The 27,082-nt window shown below is 37.0% G+C and overlaps 1 protein-coding gene across 1 annotated transcript in view; it reads right to left on the reverse strand.

Annotated features, from left to right (window-relative positions):
* Nucleotides 1–12,827: 12,827 nt before the first annotated feature.
* Nucleotides 12,828–27,082, reverse strand: part of Phf20l1 (PHD finger protein 20 like 1) — a 65,591-nt gene continuing 51,336 nt past the window's right edge. The window contains exons 16-21 of the mRNA XM_028773298.1: nt 25,790–25,971; nt 24,790–24,889; nt 22,814–23,009; nt 19,208–19,562; nt 17,888–18,050; nt 12,828–16,094 (exon numbers count right to left, since the gene is read on the reverse strand). Coding sequence (XP_028629131.1) covers nt 15,952–16,094; nt 17,888–18,050; nt 19,208–19,562; nt 22,814–23,009; nt 24,790–24,889; nt 25,790–25,971 — 1,139 coding nt within the window. The 3' untranslated portion in view covers nt 12,828–15,951. The remainder of the gene's footprint in view (nt 16,095–17,887; nt 18,051–19,207; nt 19,563–22,813; nt 23,010–24,789; nt 24,890–25,789; nt 25,972–27,082) is intronic.

Raw genomic sequence — 27,082 nt, forward strand, 5'->3', positions numbered from 1 at the left:
CTTAGAACATGGCTTCCACAGTAACGCTTCCATGTATGACTAAGACCTCCATCACTCTAGTAGAGGGTTCCTTCTCATTGGCACAGGAACGCCTTGATTCTGAATGCAACAGCTTAGATTGCCTCTTTGTCTCATTCTTTCCCTAATACAGGGTCGCTGTGTACAATTAGATATGCTACAGATATGAGGAAAATGCAGTCATGGTACACGGGGAGGTATTACATCACACACCTTCACCTCTGAGTCCACTGATCCCTATAGTCCTCATAGGAAACTACTTGCTAACCCTCTCTTCCCTACTTCAATCTGCCACAATATTGGTATTGCTGGGCCTATGCTCCCTCTAGGGACAGCTTTTACCTCTTTACCACACAACCACCCTGTACTCAAAGCCACATCCTTCCTTTTCTTCTTCACAGGAGGAAGAACTTCCCATACCCAGAGTCTGCTGCTCACAGACATTTTTGCACTTTATTTCTATATCCAGAAAGATGGGGTAGAAATGGTTTTTCTTATCCTTCCTAAGAGTGGCTTATGCTGTGGACAAACATAAGAGGACACAGAAAGAGAATGGATCACGGAAGATTAGCCACACACCTTAGAACCAGAGGAGCATGTGGCAGCAAACCCTTGTGTTTTAATTTCAATCTCACATGAAAATCTTATAGATCACAAATGCTATTGGACACAGATAAAAGCTGAACAATCAACTAGAAAAGCTTCAAAAAGTGAATAGGGACCAGCCTGGCAAGACAGGGACTTGTAGAGATTAAGCTTTTGGCAATAATAGTCATCACAGAAAAATTTCACTCAGTCATCTCTGAGCCATCAAAGGCAAGTGAGGGGTCAGGACCCCCCTCTGGTTCCACCCTGGCTACTCTGTGAGAAGTCCCTCAAGCTCTTGATAGATGGGTCTGGGAACACAGGAGGAGTCAGGATGTCTACCCAGCTGGCAGTCAGAACTCCCCTCTCTCTAGTATCAGTGGGGCCCTCAGTAGACTGATAAGATGCCACTCTCTTTCCACCAGGGTGGTAGCAGAAGAGGTCTAGAGGAGTATCAAGACCATTCCTACACCCTGCAGTATCCAAGACATCTTCTTGAGGCGCCAGTTAGGACCATATGGGGAACATTCTGAGTCTCCTATCAGGGGGACATTAAGAGAGGGCAAAGGAAGGGCTGAAGTCCTATGCACAACAGTGACAGATCACTGGATACTGGAACAAGAAAATCCAATCCTACCTGACAGTAGAGAGGCTGTACCCTTTCCCACTACACAGATGGAGGAGTCCTGCTCACAAACAATTAAATGATTCATTTTCTGCAAGACCACAAAGACTAGGAATAAAAAAAAAAGGTTCGTTGTACCAAGAACTAGGAATATCTTAACTTGCATTTAAAAATCAGATATATAATGGCCATATGCTATCACTATTTGAATAATCTCTTACAGTGATATGCTTATAAATGAATTAATATATTTCTTGCAAATGTAGAGGTTTTAATGTTAACAATCCCCCAAATCAGTCTGATTAAAGGTGAATTTCCTTGTCTTCGGTATCTTGATTTCCAATTCTTCTCAGAGCATCATGAAGTAGAGTGAAAAATGAATGTACTTCGCAATTTTTCTCTCACTAGTTCCATGGGCAGCCATCTGAATCCACGCTCCATGTTAGCTGTTTCCTTGGACTATATGGCTCTGATGTTTTTCAACTCTTATAGACCTTTACCTCAGGAATCCTGCCATGTGTTTCTGAGTGTTTGAAATAGGAGTGCCACTCTCAGATCAAGAGATTCTGAAGACAAATGTTTGATGCTCCCGAAGATGGAGCTCTTCTACCTTGATCAGTCATTTTAGTATTGAGAATTTGTTTTGCTCCATTATTCTCTGCAGGAGATGGATGTAGCCCTTATTATGGTTCCTTTGATGTTTGAGAAGACTCAGCCTGTGCTCTAGTAACTTAAGTAGCCACGTATGTCACTCTGTTGTGGCTACCTTGGTTGTCAACTTGGTAAGATTAAGAATCACCATGAAAGCAGAGCTCATGAGATATCTAAGAGGGGGATTGGGTTAACTGAATTGAGAAGACCCCCTTCCTAATGGGCAGCACCATTTTATGGGCTGAAGGTCCAGGCTGAATAAAAAGGAGAAAGTAAATTGAGTATCAGGAGATTGACAAGGGTTGCAATCTGATCGCTAATTTATGCTTCACCACAATGGTATGTCAACAGTGCATGCAATGTGACTAGATGACTCATTCTTCATCTCAGTGTTCTGTCAACAGTGCAGATGTGGGTGCTGTCTCATTTTCTCTGGATCCCTTCTATGGGACTATAAAAGAGCTTAATCATTGATATAATTTTAGGAATTTTTATAGGATCACCATTAAGACTTACAAAACCATCTATTTGTCTATATAGCATCACTACAAGACAGTACATCTTTGTGGATCTGCAGAGATCTGCTCCAAAGGGTGTGCTATTACTTAGTGATTGTTATATTTGCTTAATAGCAAAAGGAAAAGCATATTAATATCAGGAAAATGAGTCCCTTACAGCCTTGCTAAATAAGGCATCACTTATCGCAGAGTATATAATAATCCCAGGCAAGCCATTTCAGGATGATCACATGCTAGCTATTAGCTTGTCCCATTATGGCTCCTGACATTTTTGCCTATACTAAGTCACTAATTGCATATACATTAGTAAGAGAAAATGTACCATGTCTAAATTTTAGTGTACACATAACCAACCTGTGGTTAATTGGCAATTTCAGCAGTGTTACAGGGTTCATCTCAATTTCATTTATTGAATCCTAGTAATCTCTAAATTTGGAAAAAAGAGAATAATTTCAATAACTACATAATCAGGAATGATTATGAATAATCAGCACTGGCTACTTTTCCTATTGCTATGATAAATAAACCTGATAAAACAACTTGAGGGTTTACTTTTACTTACAGTTTGAGGGGAAGTCCATTGGGAAAGGGAAGGATTGGTGGGAGAAATATTCAGCAGCTGTTCACACCATCATAATTAGGCAGTAGACAGATAAATGTATGCTGTTGATCACTTCCCTTCCCCCCACCTTTAACTAATCTAGGACCCAACCTGCTGAAAGTAACCTAATCAGGAGAATCCTTTGAACTCATACCCAGAAGATTCCTTCCAGTCCTTCTTGGTCTTGTCATGGTGACAATCAATATAAATTATTACAGGCCAACTCACTGTCAAATTGACACTCAAAATTGACATTCCATGTTTAGGTCATAACCTTCTATCTTTTGTTCAGTTAAGTTCATGGCCATCTCATAATGGAAAATGCATTATGTCAAATTTCAAAAGTCCCAACAATCTGTAATGGTTCCAACACTATTTAAATGTCTAAAGTGTCTTCTGAGACTGAAGGCACTATTTTAACTGTGAACCCTAGTACAATGAAAAACCAAGTTACTTACTTCTACTATATAATGGTAAAAAGGAAACATTACTGTTCCAAAGGGGGATATGGAAGACAAACAAGGAATGGTCATACTAATAGCAATATTAAAATATAGCAGGGAAAAAAACTAAATTATGAAGATCCATAACCAGCACCTGAGGTTCATGATATAGTTGTGTAAGTTCCAAAGGAACCTCTAGCTTTGCTGCCTGTAGCACACATAACATCTCTCTTGGACAAGTCTACTCCATACCTGAATCTTTCCTAAGTACAAGATCCCATAGCCCTAGAATCTCCATCATCCTGGGCTCTCCATTATGTTTTCTTTATAGGCTCATGTAGTGGTCTGTCAGAGAGACCCCTTGGTCCATAATTCTATCAGCCCTATGTGCTGACTCTAGGTAACACCTCCCTGGGATGTTGCTCTGAGGGACTCATTCAGTTATTTTAACAGTTTGGGTTCTCTTCTTTCAAATAAGTTTCTGTGTTTATAAGTAGGAGCCTTTACTGTGTAAGGCTTGCACATTTCCTACTATGGAAATGTGGAGAACAAGTTTTTTTCTCTTTAACTACGTAGCTTCTTTTTCTTCACACACTCTGGCAGCAACTTTTAACTTGCTCAGGCTCTTATCTTCTGCAAAGGGCACTGCTTCTTTTAAATATTTCTGTCCCAACTCTTGGCTCTTTTCCATTGTAAACTTGAATAGACACATCAATCCTTAGTTATGCCACATAAATACTCTTTCTTGAAAAATTTCCACCAAATAAATTAATCATTTTTTTAAATGTTCTCATTAAAGTTCTCAGGACAGAATGTGGTCATACGTTTTGGGCAGACTGCAGCAAGACTCGCCTATAGCCCAGTTCTAATAGATGTACTATTCCATTCTGAAGTCTCTTGAGCTGGAACTCCACTGTCTGTGCTCTCTCAGCTTTCTGTTTCCCAGGCTTCTACCAAAGTGGTCTATTAATTTCTGCTTAAAGTAGTTAAGCACTTTTTAAGTTCAAAGTTCCAAATTCTTCCACCTTCCTCCCACAAATACAGTTCCAAATTCTTCAAGTTTCCTCCCACAAATCCAGTTTCAAATTCTTCTACATTCCTCTCAAAAATCCAATTTCAAAGGCCAAATTAGGTTGATTTTCATGTATTGAACCACCTCTGCATCTCTGAAATGAAGCCTACATAATCATGTTGGATGATGTCTTTGATGTGTTCTTGGATTTGGTTTGTGAGTATTTTATTCAGTATTATTTTTTATCAATGTTCATAGGAAAATTGGTCTGAAATTCTCATTCTTTGTTATCTTTGTGTGATTTAGGTATGAGAGTGACTGGCTCCTGAGTTTGGCAGTTTCTTCTGTTTCTATTTTGTGGAATAGTTTGAGGAGTATTGATATTAGGTCTTCATTAAAAGTCTGGTAGAATTCTGTGCTAAAACCATCTGGCCCAAGGCTTTTTTCGTTTGAGATTTTAATAACTGCTTCTATTTCCTTAGCAGTTATAGGATGATTCAGATGGTTTGTTTGATCTTGATTTAGCTTTGATAATTAGAATCGGCTTAGAAAATCATCCATTTCATTGAGATATTTCCAGTTCTGTGGAGTACAGGCATTCGAACTAACACCTAATGCTTCTTTGAATTTCCTCAGTGTCCGTTGTTATGTCTCCTTTTTTGTTTCTAATCTTGTTAATTTGGGTACTGTCTCTCTGCCTTTTAGTTAGTTTGGCTAAGGGTGTATCTACTTGTTGATTTTCTCAAAGAACCAGCTCTCGGTTTTGATGGCTCTTTGTATTGTTTTCTTTGTTTATAATTGGTTGATTTCAGCCCTGGGTTTGATTATTTCTTCCCATCTACTCCTCCTGGGTATGTTTAATTCTTTAATTTTCTAGAGCCTTCAGATGTAGTTTTAGTTCACCAGTATGAGAACTCTCTGATTTCTTCATGAGAGTACTTAGTGCAGTGAACTTTCCTTTTAACACTGCTTTCATAGTGTCCCATAAGTTTGGGTATGTAGTGCCCTCATTTTTATTGAATTCTAGAAAGTCTTTAATTTTTATTTCTTCCCTGACCTAGTCATCATTTAATACAGAGTTGTTCAGTTTCCATGAGTATGGAGTAGGCATTCTGTTGTTTCTGTTACTGGTGAAGCCCAGCTTTAAACCATGGTGATCTGATAAGATGCATGGGGTTATTTCAATTTTCTTGTATCTGTTGAGGTTTGCTTTGTGACCAATTATATGGTCAGTTTTGGAGAAGGTTCTGTGAGATGCTGAGAAGGTATATTCTTATATGGGTGAAATGTTCCAAAGATATCTGTTAAGTTCATTTGAATCATAACTTCTGTTAGTTTTGTTACTTCTTTGTTTAGTTTTTGTCCCCGTGATGTGATCTGTTCATTAGTGAGAGTGGGGTGTTGAGATCTCCCACTATTAATGTGTTCAATGTGTGATTCAAGCTTTAGTAATGTTTCTTTTATAAATGTAGATGTTCTTGCATTTGAGACATAGATGCTTGGAGTCGAGATGACCTCTTGGTGGATTTTTTTCCTTTGATGATCATGAAGTGTCCTTCCCTGTCTCTTTTGATTACTTTCAGTTGAAAGCCTATTTTATTAGATATTAGAATGGCTCCTCTAGATTGTTTCTTGGGTCCATTTGCTTAGCAAAGCCTTTTCCAGCCCTTTTTAGTGAAATAAAATTTTTGTTAGTGAAATGTGTTTCTTGTACATAGCAGAATGATGGATTCTGTTTATCCATCTATTTTGTTAGCCTGTATCTTTTTACTGGGGAATTGAGTCTGTTGGTGTTGACAGATATTAATGAGCAATGATTGATACTTCCTTTTATTTCGATGGTGATGGTTGTGCGTCTGTGTTTCTCTTCTATTGGCTTTAATGGTGTGAAATCATTTATTTCTTGTGTTTTCTTGAGTATAGTTAACTTCATTGGGTTGGAGTTACCCTTCTATCTTCTGTAGGTCTGGGCTACTGAAAAAGTATTGTTTGGATTTGGCATTGTATCTTGGTTTTTCCATCTATGATGGTTGAAAGTTTTGCTGAATATAGTAGTCTGGGCTGATATCTGTGGTCTCTTAGGGTTTGCAAGACCTCTGACCAGGCCCTTCTAGCTTTTAGAGTCTCATGAGAAATCAGGTTTAATTCTGATAGTTCTGCCTTTGTATGTTACTTGACATTTTGTTCTTGATGCTTTTAATATTATTTCTTTGTTTTGTGTATTACTGTTTTGTTTATTATGTGACAGGAGGATTTTCTTTTCTGGTTCAATCTGTTTGGTGTTCTGTAAGCTTCTTGCACTTTTATTGGCATCACTTTCTTTAGGTTAGGAAATTTTTCTTCTATGATTTTGTTGAGGTTTTCTGGGTCTTTGAGCTGGGAGTCTTCTTCTTCTATTCCTATTAATCTTAGGTTTGTTCTTTTCAAATTGTCCCAGATTTCCTGGATGTTATATGTCATGTACTTTTTAGATTTTGCATTTTCCTTGATGAATATATTCATTTATTCTATTGTATTTTCTATCTCCTATATTTTGTTGGTGATACTTACATCTGTAGTTCCCGTTCTTTTTCCTAGGTAATCCATCTTCAGGATTACTTTAGTTTGTTGATATTTTAAAATCACTTTTTATTTCTCTTTTCAGATCTTGGACCATTTTACTTATATCCTTCACCTGTTTGTATTTTCCTGTATTTCTTTATATTTATTTGCTTCCTTTTTAAATACCTGTACCTGTTTGAATGTATTTTCCTATATTTCCTCAAGAGATTGATTCATGACCTCTTTAAAGGCCTCTATCATCTTTATAAGATTGAATTTAAGATCCTCTTCTCTTATCAGGGTATCTCTGGCAAGTCTTCTATCATTTTGCCTCTGATGATTTTTTTTTTCTGTATAGAAGCTTTTTTTATTTCATATAGCCCCAAGTTCTGAGCTTATTTTCTGTGCTACATAGGGTCCTGAAGTGTTTTGTCCATTTTTCTCTAGCACTTTCAGTGCTTCATGTCTTACACTAAAGTTTTTGATCCATTTTAAACTAATTTTTGTGCAGGGCAAGCAATACACAGTTTCATTCATTTAAATATGGATATGCAGTTCCCAAGAAGTTTACTGTTTGTTTGGTTTTTGCTTGGTTTTGTTCTCATGAAGAGGGTACAGTATTTTCAATTTGTGCTCTTGACATCGTCAAAGACTAGTTGGCAAAAGCTATGGTTTTAGTTCTGGATCCTTTTATCCCATTAATCTACTTGTCGATTTCTGTGCCACTACTGTACTGTTTTTGTTATGATAGCTTTATTATATAATTTGAAATCAAATAACTTCAAATTGTTTTTTCTAAGAATAACCTTAACCATTGGGGACTTGTTGTGTTTCCCTATGAATTGTGGGATTAATTTTCCTGTGTCTGTGAAGAGGTGTATGTCTTGAGGACAACAGATAATTGGATCTTTTTGTTGCTTCTTTGGAATTGTGATTTTATTTTCTTTATATTCAGAAATTGGGGTATTATATATGGTAAATGTATTATTCTATTTTCTATGTATTTTTAAAATTATTCCCTGAAAATATGATACATGTATACACTGTATCTTGATCATACCCAATCATCAATCTCCCCTACAACTACTCCCATGACTTCCTATCACATCTTCCTCCCAACTTTGTCCCCTTTTTTTTTAAAACCCATCAAGTCCAATGAGTGCTAACCCTATGAAGAGAGGCAAGGGGCCATCCATTGGGAACCTACCAGTGGCCAAATTCCTGAAGAAAAGTAGTTCTTTTTCAAGAATTACTGTAGTCATCAATTGCCAATAGTTCCCTGGCCTTTGGAGCTTCTCCCTCATCCATTCTAGAATTTTTAACTGACTTGATCATGTTATGCAGGTGTTTTGTAGGTAAATACAGCTATTGTCAGTTCATGTAGAACAGCTATGTTATGTCTAGAGGACAAGTAGTGTTGTCAGTGTTCCAGTTTTGTTTAGGCAACCGGTGTTGAGATTTCATAGGTGTAGCTTTCCTATTATAAACAGAAGATAATCTTGCAGCATAGTTCCTGCCCTCTGCCTGTGTCTTTCTGTGTTCTCTTTCACAACGTTCCCTGAGCCTTAAGTGTAGGGTTGTATTGTAGATTTACCAACTATGGCTGGACACCACATTTTGTTATTCTCTGCATTCTGACCTATTGCTTTCTGTAATAGCCTCCCTGCTGAAAAAAAAAAAAAGAAGTTTATTTAATGAGAGGGAAGAGCTACATTTATCCTTCAGTATAAGGATAAGAATTAAGAATGCAGCTAGGCTTAGGAAAGTGACTGTGGTACATTCTTCTTGAAGATATATGTTCTCACTAATCACATAGTTGGTTAAAGTAGCAGGCATTTCTGTTCTATTGAGTGGCTTTAAGTCCAATTATGCAGTTTTTAGCTAATGTCAAGATGTTAAGTGTCACTATTGTATGTTTAGAGATATCTTACTGTGCTGGTCATTGTTCTGATTCCTGAGCATCACAGCTGGTTAGGACTACTGAGTATTTTCCTCTCTTGTTACCTTGCATTGCATCTTCAACTGTGAGAGGCAGTCTTCAAGGAGAAGGCTTTAAATATTATGTTGTATTTTTGTCATATTGATTATAATGTTTTAGAGAGCTTTTCCTTTGGACATGTTGGAGTCTAAATGTTTCTTGTATTTGGTTGCCTACTTGTTACTCTATATATCTAAATTTTTAAACTATAATTTTATCAAATATATTCTTTTAAAATCTCAATTCTTTTATCCCATATACATTCTGGAGTTTGGTCCACTAATCATTTCCTAGAGTTCTTAGATCTTGTGGCAATGTTTGTTTTTTTTTTTTTTTCCTTATTGATGTGAGTGTGCTTTCCTTGAATCTTCATCCCTGAGATTCTCTCTCCTTTAGTATCTTAACATACATATATACACATATTCATCCAGTTTGCCAGTTTGCCTCTTCATTCTATGTTGGTGACTTTTAGATCAAATAACCTTATTTATATAATTTTAAGGCCATTAGTCATTTAATAGCAAGCTTTGGAAATATTTACCAAGCATTTTACCCAATTTACTATTTGAGTTAGTAGTTGAAGAATCATGACATTTTGGAGCTGGGTTACTCTATCTTTTCATGTTTTCATGTTATGCTTCGTGCATTTGCTGTTACGGGTATCTGTTCAGTTTTATTTGAAGGGTTTCTTTTAAGAAGTTCCTCTTGAGGGCTCAATCTATAGCAATGCTCAGAAAAGCAAACTATTAAAATAACTATCAAACCATATGCTCAGTCTTGAAGCCTATTCATGCATCACAAATGATCATCAAATATCAAAACTTAGGGTGTGCTATGAAGTTGAAAAAAACTAGATAAATGTGGAAATAGTAAATGAACAGTATTAAAAATAAGCATGTAAAGAGGGAAAGGGAAGAATGTCAAATAAAAGAAGAAAAAAATGACACTGTTATGGAGAAAAAAATGAGAAAGGCAAGAGGAAAATGAATAAAATATGAATAAATACAATTAGAAAAGAAAAAAAATAAATAAAATAAAAATTTCCAATATTAACAAAGCCTCCAAACAGATAAATGTGAGAAGAGGCATATAAAAATTACAGAAAAGCTTCTCTTAATAAGAGAAGTCAAAATAATAAATGTAAAATAAAAATGGTGATAGTGGCAGAGCAAAGAAGAAAAAGGCAGTGGATTGGCCAACAATGAAACAGTCCATCAACAAAATTAGGAGAATTTATGAAAGGAGATAAAAATACAAATTTTTCTTTTTAAGACAATAAGGTATATGCTGATCAAAGTAAGTAACGGGGTGGGAAAAGGGACAAAAAGAAAAAAATATGAATTATTAGAGTGGTTTCTAACTTCTCTAGTATTTAAGACCGTGTTTGATGCACAAGTCAAGGAAAGGCCAGTCGAAGTTGTTCAGTCTGCACTTCACAACCATCTGAAGTCTAACAGAGCCATGCCTACTTAAGTAGCTTCCTTTATTTGTGTATGAGGGAAGCTACTGCAATAAATTCCTATAGGTTCAGGACTGTATTTGCACTTTAAATCTCTAAGTTCTGATCAAACTATTGCAAAGTTTATGTGGATGACAAGTATTGTGCAAGATCTTTACAGGAGGCAAAGGCTTGAGTTGGACACCTTCAAACTAGTTGGTCATCCAGACATGACTCTTCTGGATCTTCAAAATTCTCAAGACTTCAACACTGAAGGGAAGTAGTTGGTTCCAGAAGTTGATTTCCAATAATCTCAGACTCAGTATTATCAACCCTGGGGTTACTTGCTCCCCATCAAAGGCAGGGCTATTTTTCACTGTCTGATCATATCTTTCTGACACCTATGCTTTTCAGCTTGCTAGCACTCTCCACAATGGCCTCCTAAGGTTGTTCTTTACCTATGGGATGCTACAAGTTAAATTCAGGCTGACCAGTTACTGTCCCATTTTCAGATACCCAAGATAGCTCAGTTTTAAACAAGTTCTCAAGATGGCACCCAGGATGATAGAATGAGATCCCTTTTGGCTGCTGATCTGACTACAAGAGCATTTATCATCTTACCAAATTCTGCAACTGGATTTAAAGCTTGTAAGGGTTGAAAACTGCTCCTAGGATAGGCTATCTCTTCATTAGTGCCACCTGGCTTACCTTTTTTATGAAACTTCTGCTTCTCTGTACCAAGAAGTTGTGCTGCTGAATACTTAGTTTTATTTCCCAGCATACTCCCCATCTTTTCCTACATGCTTTTAGCTCATCATCATTTACATGGATTTCCATGGTTCTCTATCAGATAGCATCCATTTCTCCTTATTCTGACTTACTCATAAGGACACATGTAGGCAGCTTCTAGTTTGTCATGTTACCTCAAAATTCTATGTCCCTTAAAAAATAATGTTGGCAAACAACACCACCACCATGATGCATCGGATTCAACCACATGCATTTGAAAATGTTCTATGTGATTAGATATGTCAATATTTACAACCTGGAAATTACACACTGCATTTAGGATTTAAAAAGGCAGAATCAAAGCCCCATTGCTCACAGCAGTGTCCTTAATTCTGCTTATTTGCTTTCTTCTCCCCTCTTCCATTCCCTCACTTCCTTCCCGATACTGACTGCTTAGATTTTCTTTCTAATAAACTAAGTATACTCAGAAGTCTTTTCTTGGACTCTACTTTAGAGAGAACAGAGACTAGAAATTCAGTGTTTTAAAATCTTCTGGATATTCTAGTCTAATTTAAGAGAACACTGTTTCAATGAATATACATCTATTCTCCCTGCTCTACCACCTTCAAGTATAATTATCTTCCTTTATTTGGTCTCTTTGGTTAGGTTCTCACAAGAAAATGTTCCATTAGCCTGGAGAGCATGATCTGATCCTCTATCCAACTCTAATCATGTTAATTTCATGGCCTGCACATAGATGATACTCAGTGATGGGTGATTTCCAATTCATGTCATATTCTTCTTGATAATTTAACTCTCAAAGCAAAGTTCCAAGTTACATATGTTGTCATTTACGAACAAGTAAATTAAAGCTTAGAGTATCATACTATTAGTAAATTACCAGGAAATTTGAGATTACAAAATCTGTGTCTGTTTCAGTATAGCAAGTTATTACTCAGTAGCAGAATTCCTCTCCAGTTTGATGCTATACAGGAGCCTTTGGCAATGAATTGCTTCTTGTTTAGGATGAGATACTCAAGACAAAGTGGCTGAATTTACAGAGACATAAACAAGTGAGGATCTTTCATACAAAGAAGTGATATGAAGGACAGAGATAGAAATAAGCACAATCCTAACAGTCAGGCTCTATTGCCATGAATGTGAGAACAAACTAGGTCAGCCTGGACATATTCCATATCACACAGATACAACAGAGTATGAATTATTCCCTTGGAATTTCACAGTAGAAAACTGAAATGACAAGAATAGCCAAGGAACACAAGCTGCACAGACCATGAAAACTCACTTCTTATCCAGGCTAGGACGGAACGTATGCATAAATCTTACCATGCTTATTTAGAAAATGATCATTCTTACCTGTCCTCTGAAAGAACTAATTCATATACCATAGGAAGCCTTGTGATGTCTAGCATGGAGCAGATACTTATTAAGTGTAATTCTCTAGTCTGGCAGTGACAATTTGAAGACTCGGAATAAAAACAAAGCTAGAATGAAAGAGGAAAGCAAAATTGATCCAACTTCCATGACTTACAATGGGCTCCCAACAGGCCTGAGGAAGACATCATCACTGCTTTGAGAAAACACTTATGTAGTGATGAAATGACTATTAAGTGCTGACTCTGTATGTTAAAGCATACACTGATAGGATGCTATTAACCAAGACAGTGACAATGGCAGCAGATTCAGTTTATTGGGGAGGAAGTAGTATGCTTCAGTTTTAACATGTAAAGTATATACATTTTAGTATGAACATCGAGTTGAAACAACTTAGGAACAGGTGATTTACCTGAAATTCTAAGAATAACAAGTTCCTTTAAGGAGAAAATACATTACTTCAACAGTCAGTGGAACCATAGACAACCATAAAGAAGTACAAATTCTATTTGCCAGAAATGATGAGGAGGAATCCCTCCACTGAAGCTCATTCTCTTTTGTCCATCTGGCAAATGAAACACTATCTTTGAAGAAAATACCCTTTCCAGTTCATTGCTAGATTTCAATACAATGATTTTAGGTAAGACTAAACAGAAAAACAAATCTTATCTGATACTTCTCACCAAGTATTTGCTTCTCCAAAGTTAATTCATTCTCTCAAAGAAAAGTGCTGCCTGATAATGGGCCTTAGCCAATTGTTGGTTGGTTCTATAGAAACTGGGTATGTGCACGTAATCTGATATATTCTTTAAAGACCTTAAGTATTAGCTTCCCCATTCATTGACAAATAAGCAGAGTGGAACATTTAACATAATATCAGTGAAGTACTCAATTTCCTAGCTGCTAACAAAGTGATTGAATTTTAAGACAGAAGTTTAGTGTTCATTATCAGAAAAGCTTGGAAAGAAAAATATTTTGGATTTGGTGTTTTCTTGGATGCTGGAGTCTTTGTATTTTATCATGACACATTCTTGGCATGAGACTTAAGTCTAAACATGAACTTCACTGCTGTTCTGTATACAATTTAAACACATATCTTGAAGATGTGTATACTGCATTTTTTAGTGAGCCTGTATTTTGACAGTGATCCTGCTACCCTGCTACACGAAGGTATAGAACTTTCCACTTACAGAGTCCAGTTGGTACTCCACATGTGGAACATTTCACACTTTGTGTGGGAGCACTTATTAGTCTGTACTACAACACTATGCATTCTTTTAAACAAGGTCACCAGAACTCAGAAGCTGAGTACCAGTAAATGCAGAGTTCTTCTGCATATATGATAAGAACCAAGGCAACACCACTATTTTCAGACTAAGGACATTATTGGCTACATTTCTGAAGAGAAGACGCAAATTCAACATTTAGGGTTCAGTCATGATGGAAAATTTTACAGCTATCATTTTTAAACACAAATCAACAATATAGTATCAAACTTGAAACACAAACATTAGTAAATTTACTCCACACATGGGTTATTATAGGCACTAAGTTTTACTTTAATATGCAAATTTAAGCAACTACCTCACAATGACTTCTGCTAAAGCTTTCATCAGTAGGATCTTTGACAAAGTTTAGGTATCACAAGTAAATACAGAGGACTACATTTTATGTATGATGATCTTTGGCACATTTGTCAGTTGAAAAATCTCAAAAGGCAATAAAAATTCCTCAATGTTTTGCACATTCTTTTAATCCTCACATCAAAACATAAGGCCGCAAAAAGGCAAGCTGAAATTTTAGAGTATGTGGAACAACTTTAATAGAGTTTTACATACAGTACCTTACATAAAGAACAGTGTGTTTTGCAAATTTAAATAATATCTGAATGTACAGTGGCATGTATTCTTATCAAAGATAAATTCAAGTTCCCTGTCTATCAGTTCTTAGTGCCTTTATACAGATTGCTAGAACTGATAAACAGAATGAGGCAAAAAATATTCAAGTGTAATGTCATCAAATAGCCTCCTCTTAACAGTCTTTTCTTCCCTCTTTTAAAAAAATTTCAAAACCTGTACATACACTTTTAGTTTTTAAAAACAGTCTATTAAAAGGTAACATTTTATGTTAGCCACCAATTTGTATAGTCTATAGTAATAAAACTAGATATGTGTGATATAAATATGTTGATTATGTACATATGTATGTCGACTATTTAATCAAGCATACTCACTTATGCATACCTGCACATGTAGCACTGCGGCGTGCATACAACTCACACCAGGACTGGCAGACAGTAGGACCTAGGCTCAAAAATCCAGCAAGAGCTGAGTAAGCAACTTAGTTGCCTTTGGTTTCATAAATCTGTCCATTTGTGAACAAAGCTAAAATTTGTGAGTGTATATTTATATTTTAAAATAAAATTTGTCTTCAGAAATGAAGCTTTTCCAGTATTCCACTACTAGCAGTTAAAAAAAAAATCCACAGCCACAGATTATTTTCATATTTTTGTCACTCCTCATCCCAGCTGAGGTTTATAGTTTTTTTCAAAAGGCAAACACCAAGTGTATCCAGGATGAAATGTAGGCTGAAGTCTGGATACCACGACTTACCTACACAGAGCACACCCAGCATGTGGTGTACAGGTTTGTATGGGTTAATGGCATTGCATATGGCGGGTGGAAGGATTCCTGCAATATTCAAATCCTGTCTCCAGCAGTATTAACATTTGGCACACTGGGCCCTTCTGCAAGCCACTTTACTTTTAAAGAGCACAATGCCCGCAATAAATTCCAATTATTTGGTGGGTTTCTTAAAATACATTCATAATGAAGTTAGAATTCCACAATTATTTTCCTCAAAGTGAGACTTCCATTGTCAGTTTTCTGATTAAAATACATTCATCACCCAAGAAATAATTCATGATCCTACAAAAGTTTAAATAATCTAAGTTTCTTTGCAGCTGTATCCAACTGCTAGAAGGCAATTCTTAGAGCAAACTTGTAGAACTCTCCAGAACTTGAATTTCCTTACAGTGTGGTTTTGGCCAAATGCTGGTTTATAAACATGGATTTCTCTTCTAAAAAACCTATATAAATACATCATAATTCTGTCTATAGGTAACTTGAGCTTCATGAAAGGAACTATAAGTATCTTGTCAATTCCATTCCTTTAGTGCAGCTTGCTTTATACTCACTGATTCTTGGTAGAGATGACATTATCATTTGCAGCTTGTTCACTCATTTTTAATGTTAGCTTCCTTGATAAAATAGTTCTTCATTTTCTTTCCAAGATGCCATACTAATGATGTCACAAATCAATAAATGACCAAACATTAAGCTTTTGGACTATCCACCTAGCAGTAAAAGTGATTCAACTGAAGAAAGACATATTCTTGTCACCAAGTATTTACCGCTGTTATACAGAGCAAAGAGTTGCAATTTGTTGTACTTTGCCCACGTCAAGTAAGAGTTGTTTTATGTGGCGTTTAAGTTGGGGCAGTCTTGCAAGGGGATCTGGTGGCTCCAACTCCCCTGTGAAATCAAGCCAACTTTCCAGAACTAGAAGAAAGAGGGGAAAAAGTTTAAATGGTATTGAGAACAGCCAGAAGACAATCTATTAGAAGGATGGAATGGTGACTGAAATGAGAGTTCACTTCCCTCTTTACAGAAGGCCAATGCACTAAGTCACTCCACTCACAACAGTTCTAATCCTTCTGGGAAAAGTTCACCTGCTATCTCAGGCACTTTTCCCCGAGAAATACTGGGGATTGAACCCAGAGCAGGTGTTTAAACACTGAACTACATGTCCAGCCTCATTCTCCAGTATCCTACATGTGTATGCGCGCGCGCGCACACACACACACACACACACATACACACACACACACACACACTTCATTCAGAACATCTTCCCCCAACGTATATAATATGCATATATATACATCCACATATTTCACTAGTATGTCTCCTTCATTTTTTTCTGAAACAGAACTAAAAGTTCCTTAGGCCTGCTCAAACTTTCTACTAATTTAGATAATAGTTTTCATTTCATCTTCTCCTTGTGTTCATGTGTACATGTATGTGTGCAGGAGAATGATTGTGTGTGCATGTGATGGTCAGAAGACAAACTGGGCGATGTTTCTTAGACACCATCTATCATCTGTTGGAGATCAGGTCTTTCATTGGCCAGGAATGCTGCGAAGTAGCTAGGCTGGCTGGCCACACAGTACCAGGAATTAACATGCCTCCACTTTCCCACCTCATCATTGCTGGGATTCCAAGTGCATACGATCACGCCTGGCTTTTATTTGCATGGCTTTTATGAATCTGGACTTAGGTGCCCATATTGGCAAAGTAAGTACTTTCACATTGAGCCATCTCCCCAGGTCACATCTTCCGCATTAACAAAGGAAAAGGGAGAGGTTTCTCAGAACCCTTTCCAGGATTACACTTTATTGAAATATGACCCCCCCTCAAGTATACTCAAATTTTATGCAGAATTCAATTAATCAATTATATGCTCACTTCTAATTGTTTCCTTTAAGAATCTATTAAAAATATGTAGTTATTAAGATACATTTTCATTTCTTCAAAATCTATATAAGAGAAACTAACTCTATTTAATCAAATTAAAAACAGATGCAAGATGCTTCTGAAATAGGTATCTACCACCTCTCTTAAGAGAGGAAAAAGCAGAAATACAGTATATATCAACTTAGTACAATGTAAAATTTACAGATAGAGGACTAAAGGCTGGAGGCAGGCTATGATCTTTGAGATCAGGACAAAATAGTCAGCGCAAAAGAAGCATATGAGATTGAGAATCCAGGAATTCAATTTATTCCAGTTTCTCAAATATAAAAAGGGGGCATTTTTCTGCCTACTTTTTTTTTCTATGTGATGATAAAATTTACAAAAACGTGAGTAAAATCTATTTGAAAATTTATATGTAAATTTAAGGTTTACTTGATTAACTTGTAGAAGTTAATTCTACTCAACAAATATTAGCTAACGTGAAATTGAATATACTGACTTCATAGAAAATATTCTTTAATGAAACTAGCAAACACTTCACAAATATTCTATATTGAATGAGGCATATAGGCAGTATTTAATAAATATCCATGTTAAGAATAAAACAAAACAGACAAGAAGTCACTACTAAGGATAATATCCAGCTATCCTGTATTGAGCCTACAACAACCTGAATATGCTAAATACAGTGTAAAGAAAGAGACAGAGCTAGGCAGCCAGGTGGTATCTGTAGTTTGCATCCTACAACTTAGTTAAAGAGCTTCTTCATAACACTAAACACACGACAGCAGCTACACCTGAGCTCTTGGCTACATTACCGTCCACTTCTTTTTCTATGAGGTCCATCCTGCTGGTGACTTCATTCTGCACATTTTCTATATGTGTGAGGAGATTTAGCTGCCACTGAAGATGCGAGTCTCCTGGGCCCTCCGTGCCCTTTTTATCATTATAAACAAACACTTTATTCCCTGAAGCTGGATTCTTCTCCAAAGGTCCAGTGGGAAAAGTAGAACAAAACAGAAGAAAACAAAACACAGAGAACTAGATGAAATGCTACTTCAAAATGAGAAGGATACAGAAAAATCTATTACACTTCTTAGATAGGCAAAAGCCAATCTGACTATGAGAAAATCTTTAGAGAAAGATCTTATACACCATCAAATTCCATCTGGTATTCTTTCTAGAATAAAGGTGTCCCTATATCCATTTTCCATGCCTTCTAGAGTGTAACCCAGAGAAGAAGGTTCCAGTAAAATGTGCTAAGTAAATAAAAATTCCATTCCATAATTGGAGTGACTAAGTGATGTGGACCATTTTATTTTTCAGTTAATTTTAACTGGTGACACAAATGGAGTGAGGGCAAAATAATTATTGGAAAAAAATCAACTTAACTGTCAAAGATTGGTTTAAAAGTTCAGCTAATGGCAAACTGGCCTTTACTGTTGTGGTTACACTGATGAGATAACAGAAGGTAAGAATCTTTGAAAAAACTTGAGAATACAGGACATATGCATATAAAATATCGATTTAGATTTGCCAAAGGTAGCTAATTTCATAGGATATTAATTTGTCAAAATAATTTACCGTAAGTTTCATAAAATATAAACTTTCCAAGATCAGTTATCAACTTCTGGTGATGATTACTTGACATTTACAAAAGACAGAATAACAAATAACTAATTTAAAAGTGGACTTGCTAGTGAAAAACCAATAAAACTTGAGGGCTCCTTTTAATCTCAATGTTAACCCTGACAAACAGGAGACATGTTTCCACAGTTACTGCACAATGGGATTGATATGTGGACACAGATGCTTTAGTGTGATCCTCTGTCCAAAACACATTAAAGGAAGACAAATTATGACTCCATATACACTTGAATGATCCCACACAAATTCATTTTCCTTTTTATACACAATATGGTCCATTAATTTCTAAAGATATCTAAGTATGCTTAGGAACTGAAAACTTTAGGGTAGCAGTTGAATGGATTATAACAACTCAGTGTTTACACAGATAATATTTTGTGGTGGAGAAAGGAAAAAAAATCTTTAAGCAGGTATTTACATACTAGAAAAGCCCGAGGACTAGGTGTGCTTAATTCCATCAGCTTCTTCTCTTGCTTTATGAGAACCATTACCTTCTCTGACACTCCACGATCGTTTACTGAGTACAGAAGATGGCTTTTATCTGGCACATGGAGTTCCCCATCTTCTTCAAAACTGCTAGCATCATCATCATCTGAGCTTCCAGGGTCAGTGAGAGACTGGCAGTCCTGACTAAAGCTTTGTGGCTTTTGATAGCTGTGTTCGCTTGTTATGTAAGTTTCTTCCATTTTCAGGGGTGGTTCTTTATGGTTCTGTACATATTTCTTTCCCTCTGAGTTAGCTGTGTCCTGAAGTGTTACTTTTTTCTCTGCTCCAGCTACTACCTGATTTTGGTCTTTCCCCTTCCCAGAATAAGCCCAGAGATGAAGGTCAGGATGATGTTTATTCCTTAAAACAAAAATGGAGAAACAGCACGTCATGAAAAGAATGGTAACAAGCTAAAAATTGTAGTAAATTTGGCAACCATGTGAAGAAGGGGTCAGGATCAAAGACAAAGTTGTCCTTTAAGTTGACTCCTCTAACATTTTATCCAAAATCCAAGTCCTCTCAGTTTTAATGATACAATACTCAGAAAATCAACAATGAACTCAATTTTGTTGATTATTAATGACACTGATATATACATTTCTTTGTAGAATTTTTGTTGTCACTGCATGATATATAACTTTTATGTGAACATATTTTATAACCTTTAATCAAAATCAAAAAAGCCATCCCTATTCATGAGAAAAAAAATTACAACTGAACCCATAAAAAATAAGTCTATTCCACTGTAGCAATTGTAAATGACATATGATCGTACAGACTTTTCTATACATACAAAATTATAAAAAATAAGAAAATATGGGGCTGGACAGATGGCTGAGCAGCTAAGAGCATTTTCTGTTCTCGCCATCCGGTTTGATTTTCAGCACCACATCAGGTGGCTCACAACTGCCTGGAACTCAGTTTCAGGGGACTAACTTAGTGCCCTCTTCTGGCACACACTTGGGTGTACATACATACACATGGGTGCTCACACATAAACATAAAATAAGGACAATTAAATCTTTTTGCTGTTGGTTTTTAAAGAGGGGTATATTTCTTTTTCTTTTTATACAAGCAGGCCTCACCTTACTTTTCCTTTTTCCTAAGCAGCACACGCTGGGCATCTTGCCACACCAGTACACACAGATACTCTTTATTTAGACTTTAATGGTTAAATGGTATTAATTGCCAGTTTAGTACATCCCATCAGCTCTCTATCAATAGATGTGTGTCACTGCACATGTTAGAATACTACAGTCAGATCACTTTCCAGATAAAGAACTGCAGAATAGAATATATTTTTATTTTAGCTGCTGTACAATTGGCCTCCAAAGAAGGTTCACTATTTATACTCACAACTATGGTCTATGCTCACTTAGGGTGCTCCATTTTAAATAAGAATTAGATCACGAGTAGTGAAGTTTGTAGCACAATACATTCTGCAATAAGCAAAGCAGGGCTCTACTCAGAATTAAGTGCAAGGTTTCTCAGAAGGTATGACTCCTCCTAAAGTGGTGGTTTTCAACCTTGCTAATGAAGAACCTTCAATACAGTTCTTCATGTTGTGGGGACCCAATCCATAAAATTACTTTTAGTACTACTTCATAACTGTAACTTTGCTACCGTTATGAATTACAATGCGAGTATCTGTGTTTTCTAGTGGTCTTACCCAACCCCTGTGAAAGGGTAGTTAGACCTCCTAAAAGGTTGCAACCTAAAGGTTGAGAACCACTGACCTACAGGCTTTAAAGTTGGCTTAAATTAATAATTTCTAAATGAGATTCAAATTAGCTTTCTTCTAGTAATACCCATTTATAATTTCTTAGTTTATAACCCTTTGTCTTTTAAACTCCTAGCAATTTAATATCTAGAAAATAGTCACTTTAAATTCTCAATAGTAGAAGGCATACTAGAAAAAAAAAAAAAAACTAGTTTTTTGGCTCCACAGTCTAGTGGAATGAATCTTGCCATGCTGTTTGAGGACAGGTGGCATAACCCTTTGAAAACCTATGCCTATAGCTGGGCCTAGTGACACACACCTGAATCTCAATTCAGGAAAACTTTAAGACCCAAGGTCTAGGTAAAAATAATGATAGCTTCAGTACACATACAATGTACCAAAAACAGCAGGCTCAAATCTAGTCATCAGGAAATGACAGAAAGGCATCTTCTAGGGAAACTAAAAGACCTGGATGTCTAAGAAATCATAATTCATTTAGAGATTAGGCTTTGATATAGCTGGAATGGTTGGTCAACATACTAAGGGAAGTGTGTGTCAATAAAATTCCTATTATTCAAGGCATTTGGTCAGGGGCAGAAGAAGTTATTATAGCATGAAAGAGACTATTGTTCTGCTTCATTAATATGAATCCTGCTATTAAATGTGAAGAATGAAACAAAAGAAGAATGGAGCCACAGAAATGAAAAGGTACAGAAACTTTTCCCACGAAGTAAAGCTGCCTAGCTAAGACAAGAGAGGAAGCAGAAGAGCAAATCAGAAGTACACCAAACTTAAGAGGACAAAGAGGAAAGGATGTAAGGCCTCAGAATGCAGATGTGGCAAATCTTGGGACATTATATAAAACAAAAGGCTCTCTCCTTTATTCTTTAAACAACTATGGTCTGGCATTAGAAGGCCTCAAAACTATCCAGATATGTTACTTAGAAGGAGCTAGGCTTTCCTTAAGGAGGAACTGTCTGAAGGCACAAAATGTTAGGATGCACAGCAGAAAAGGTGATCCCGAATCTACTGCCTCCTCACCCTTTCTGAGTACATCTTAAGGTAGTTAAAGAATACACCCTCATAGAATGAATTCATCTCATGCTATGATCAGAGATTGAAAACAGACTCACTGTATCAGCTACAGTTAGCTTTGTGCACAAAACATTAGCTCTAATTTTTTTTTTCAAATAGTAGGATGTGAACCAGGTAGACAGAGCTTGTCATCATCCAAAGGGTTATTCATTCTTATTCCCCTCATCTCGAGACAGGACTTCTTTGTATAGTCCTGCCCGTCTATCCAGGAATTCACTGTGTAGATTAGGCTGGTTTTCAAACTCAGAGATCCACCTGCATCTATCTCTGCCTCCTGAGTGCTAAGGTTAAAGGTGTGTGCTACCACTGCACAACATTTTTCGTACTATAGATTTTCTTTTAAATATTCTGTCTTCTGAAGTGCTACTGTGAACCTCCAAAAGACTACCTGATAAGCTATCATATAATCTGCAAAGAAAGACAGTTTTATCTTAAACTTCCCCCCAAATAAAATAATTTTAAAAGCTTACCTGCATTTGTTTTTTAGTTATTTTTTACATTTGTGGTTAATTGATGTTATGCTTTAATTTCTTAGATTTATATTCAAATTTGTAAGAATGGGACTGCAGAGGGCTCACTGGTTAAGAGCACTTGCTGCTCTTGCGGAACACCTGGGTTCAGTTCTCAACACCCGCACGGTGGCTTATAATTGTGCTTAACTCCAGTTCTTAAGAATTAACCCTCATCTTGCCTCTGCAGGCACCATGTGGTGCACATACATAAACACAGTCAAAATATTGATACACATAAATAATTTTTAAAATGTGCAAGGCAGTACGTGGCTCAGTTCACTTACTTTAGTATTCCAATCTTAAGCTGTAATCCATGCAGTACTTCAGTTACACCATAGACATCAGCAAGAAGATGATGTGTGGAAACTATTTTTTTGGCATTGAGATGAGAATAATTTTCTTTTAAAAAAGATAACCCATACATTCTTCCATTATTCAACCATTCCTTATCATAACGATATTTTGCACTCCATCTCTGACCTGCAGATGAAGTTGACATTGAAGTCATAAAGGATTCTATTGATCCAGATCCTCGTTCCCACTAACGCTTCTCAGTGAATAAGACAATGTCTACCAGTAAAAGTAGACTCCAAACTCAGATGGTATGCTGAGGAAGGGTGAGATGACAAGAGCCCCTCAGCACTTCTGCTCTGCCAGCATCTGAGGAGAAGGAATGTCACTGAGGGGTCAGTGGCAGGTGACACCCTGCCAAGGGAACCCTGATACACTATTTTCAATTGTTATCTACCAACTATCTTTCCTCCAAGATGGCTGGCAGGAACCATAGGTCTTTCTTTCACGTTCTGCTCATACCCAGAAAAAAACAAAGCTACAGTTGAACAAGTAGGGATCCTGCCTTCATGACAATGATCTCACAAAATCCTACAACATTCTAGAGCTTGATGCTAATACATACTGGATCCTCTTACAATTAGATGCTCCTGTGTCTGTTTAACTACGAGGTGGATGAATAATTTGAATCAGTCATCTCTCCACAGTGTTTACAGATAGAAGGTATCCAATAAATGTAACTGAATAAAAAGTGAAAGTCTATATTTGTTATTGAAACATACAATAAATAGCAAATATCTATACTATAAGCAGAAACAATAAAAACATTTATATTCATATAGCTCTGAATAATCTCTTGGTTCTTTGTTTGCACATATGAGGCCAGAAGTTACGCTTCTTTACCACTTTTTACTTCAGCTTTTGAGACAGGATCTTTCATGGAATCTGGAACTCACTGATTTGGCTAGACTGGGGTTCCAACAAAGCCCAGGGATACCTTATATCTCTACTTCTACACTACTGGGATTATAGTTATGCCCAGATTTTTACACGGATACTAGAGATCACAACACATCCTCCTGCTTATGGGAAGCACTTTATGGACTAAACCATTTCCCTACCCCCTTAATTAATTATTTATGTTTAAATGTATGACTGCTCTATTTGTATGCACTCCTAGATGCCAGAAGATGGCATCAGGTCCCTTTACAGATGGTCATGAGCTATCATGTGGTTGCTGGGAATTGAACTCAGGACCTCTAGAAGAGTAGCTAGCTAGTGCTCTTAACTGCTAATCAATCTCACCAGCCCCCTATCTTGCTTCTTAAATTTTTTTTCCTTTATCCTTTCAGTGAGCATGAGAACAGTTCATCTGCCTAATAACTAGTAATTCTCTGCATTGATAGCTGAAAATATATTCTACATGCAGAATGTGTTACTTAGCATAGAAGTAGGCATGACAAAGCAAGTACAATGGATTGAGAGTCAAAAAAGTTTTTCATCTCAGTATACCACTCAGTGGTACCTCTTCAGGCACAAATATATGACTTCCCACGTCTAGCTGCTTCATCAGGGAAATAAAAGGTGTAAGTAAGGTTGTGGAATCCCATTTACTCTGCAATAAATTGGGTAAACTTTTCAAAACTAATCAGATGGTTAGCAGGCAATGAATACTGGCCCATTCAAATCAGCATAAATAATCCTAGCTAGAAAACAATACCCAGGAGTAGGCAAAAGCTAGCTTCAGGAGAAGTCATAATCTCCCTTTTGGTAAGGTGGTATGTAAATATGTCTACAAAATGTGCTTGTGCAGGTGATTACTATGAAAGTCATGCTGTAACAGTCAAAAAGTATCTTCAACCCACGTTATGGCAGAGGAGTCTAGCTAACCAAGAAGTGCAGGTGCTCTACACAGTGGCCAAACTCTGGAGTCCGCGTCACACAACCCACACGGGGCGGAGGGCCTCACCCGGAGGGTCCCGACAGATGTAGCAGATGTACTGCTCCGGAATGCTGTCCTCCAGGAGCCCCATGCACACACTGTGCTGCCAGCATAGGCACTCTTCACACTGCAGAGAACAGAAGAGACCCATAGTGCTGGCAGAATCGGCACCCGCAGACCAGGATAGGCAAGGCAAGGCAAGGACTCACATTGTCACCTTTTAACTAGCTGGCCTGCCCTCCTGTCCTGCCAATTCAAGTCCTATGTGCCACAAGAAAAAGTCATATTTAAGATGAATTTTATCAATGAAATATTCAACTATTTAAAGAACTTCTTTATACCACATCTATTAAAATATGCTTTAATAAATCATAAAAAAACCACTTACTGAAGCAAATTTGTAAAATGTCTGTGCAAGGACACTTAAACAGTCATGGGGTAAAGCTCTAAATTCACAGCACCTTTATCTGAGACACCACTAACAAAGAAAAAGGGTGGTTACTTTCTTTATTTAATCTTGTAACCAATGTCTCCTAATTTTTCTACATAATCAACACAACTGCAGGCCATGCTTCCTTGGTTTCTTAGAGAAACCCTTCTTATAAGCAGAAGTTGCTAACTCTTGCAACAAAGTTCTCTTTCTTCTTTTGGGAATTCGGGACATTTGGGTTTGATTTCCAATCCCCAAAGGATACATATAAATTTCTGATTATTGACTGTCAGTAAAAACCATGCTGTAGCCAAACTCTACACTGTGGAGGAAGACCCACCTTCAGGGTCTTTAAACATTTCAGCAAGAAGGCCTAAATCTGTTACAGATAACCTAAAGTGAACAGTAATACTCACAAGCCAAGTGTCTACTTGATTCAATGCAGAGATTTCCTAACCAGTACTGCTAGAAATGAAAGCATGGCAATATGTTAGAAACTACCTTTGAGGGATGGCTAACGAAAAGGAAAAGCTCTCTGGTCCACCTGCTCAACACTCACAGTGATCCAGAACTGTAGGGCAGAGGCTGCTCAAGTACCTGGATCATGAAGCCATTCTCCTCATCCAGTTCACAGATACACCGTACAATCTCATTAAGGGCATCATCTTCATCCTGAGACTCCTCAAAATTAGTTGAATCAAAGTCTTGGTTGTACTCATCCCCACTCAGAAGCAGGCTCTCTGTGGAAGAGTCATCCAGGAATTCCACATCTGACAAGTCTGGAACACATAAAAGTGCACACCACTTCGACTATGTCATTTATCAGGAAGGGGCTTTAGGAAGTGAGTATAAGCGTTTCAGCAGAGCAAACACATGCAAATTGAGTGCCTACCTCTAGAACAAAACTAAACAACAAACAAACAAAAACATTTAAATTTTTTGTAGTTCACATACACTGCTGAAAGTAATACTGAGTAGCCACCATTTTTTGGCTAAGACTAACAATGAAACTTATTAGTTTCTATACAGTTTGCAAACATTTCATTGAATGTTGCTAAATATTAGTCCTTTTTGGTCATGAAACAATGAGTTTTATTACTTGTAGTATATAGTAATACCCTTTTAATCAGCTACAATTGCACTACATATACCAAGCATTATACTAGGCACTTACATACATATGACATAGTTGATTTGTGCAACTAGGGCATGATAAAGGCAATTAAATATCAACTGCTTAGCTAGTCGTGGTTGCTCACACCTCTAAACCCAGCATTTGGGGGCTAACGACAGATGATCAATTGTTTGAGGTCATTCTGGGCTACAAAGCAAGACAATAAATGAATGGCAATAATAATGTAAGAACAGATTTTAAACTAAAGGAAAGTAGCATGCAATTAACATAAACATACATGGTCCAAATATCAGGTTTCATGGTACTGGCATACATATTTTAGTAAGTCACCCAGAAATTTTTGTTTAAATAACTGACTCACAAGTATAAAACACAAGTTTGGCTCAATTTGTCAGACAAACAACGTGGTCACTGGGCTGGAAGTTGTGTAACATACACAATCAATGTTCGTCTTATACAAATACAGGAGAAGCCACAGGACAATGATTCTGAGCAGCTTTATAATATTTGTTCCCTTTAAACTTCTACCCCTCAGCTGTCACTGCTATATCCTAGAACAGAGTTCTTAAGAGAGCTTCCAGATCTCCAATGCTGGCTGGCATCACCAGGAAATCTGTCAGTAGAAACTCTGAAGGCAAGGCTCTAAAATGTGTTTAACAAGTTCTACAGGTGGCTGTGTTGTACGCTTATGTTTGAGAGCCTCTGCCTCTTTCATTTTCCAAGCACAGGACAATAGACAAAGAGCAATAGGGTAC

Source organism: Grammomys surdaster, unplaced genomic scaffold (genome assembly GCF_004785775.1).
Source record: "Grammomys surdaster isolate TR1022 unplaced genomic scaffold, NIH_TR_1.0 224, whole genome shotgun sequence".
NCBI classification, from domain to species: domain Eukaryota; kingdom Metazoa; phylum Chordata; class Mammalia; order Rodentia; family Muridae; genus Grammomys; species Grammomys surdaster.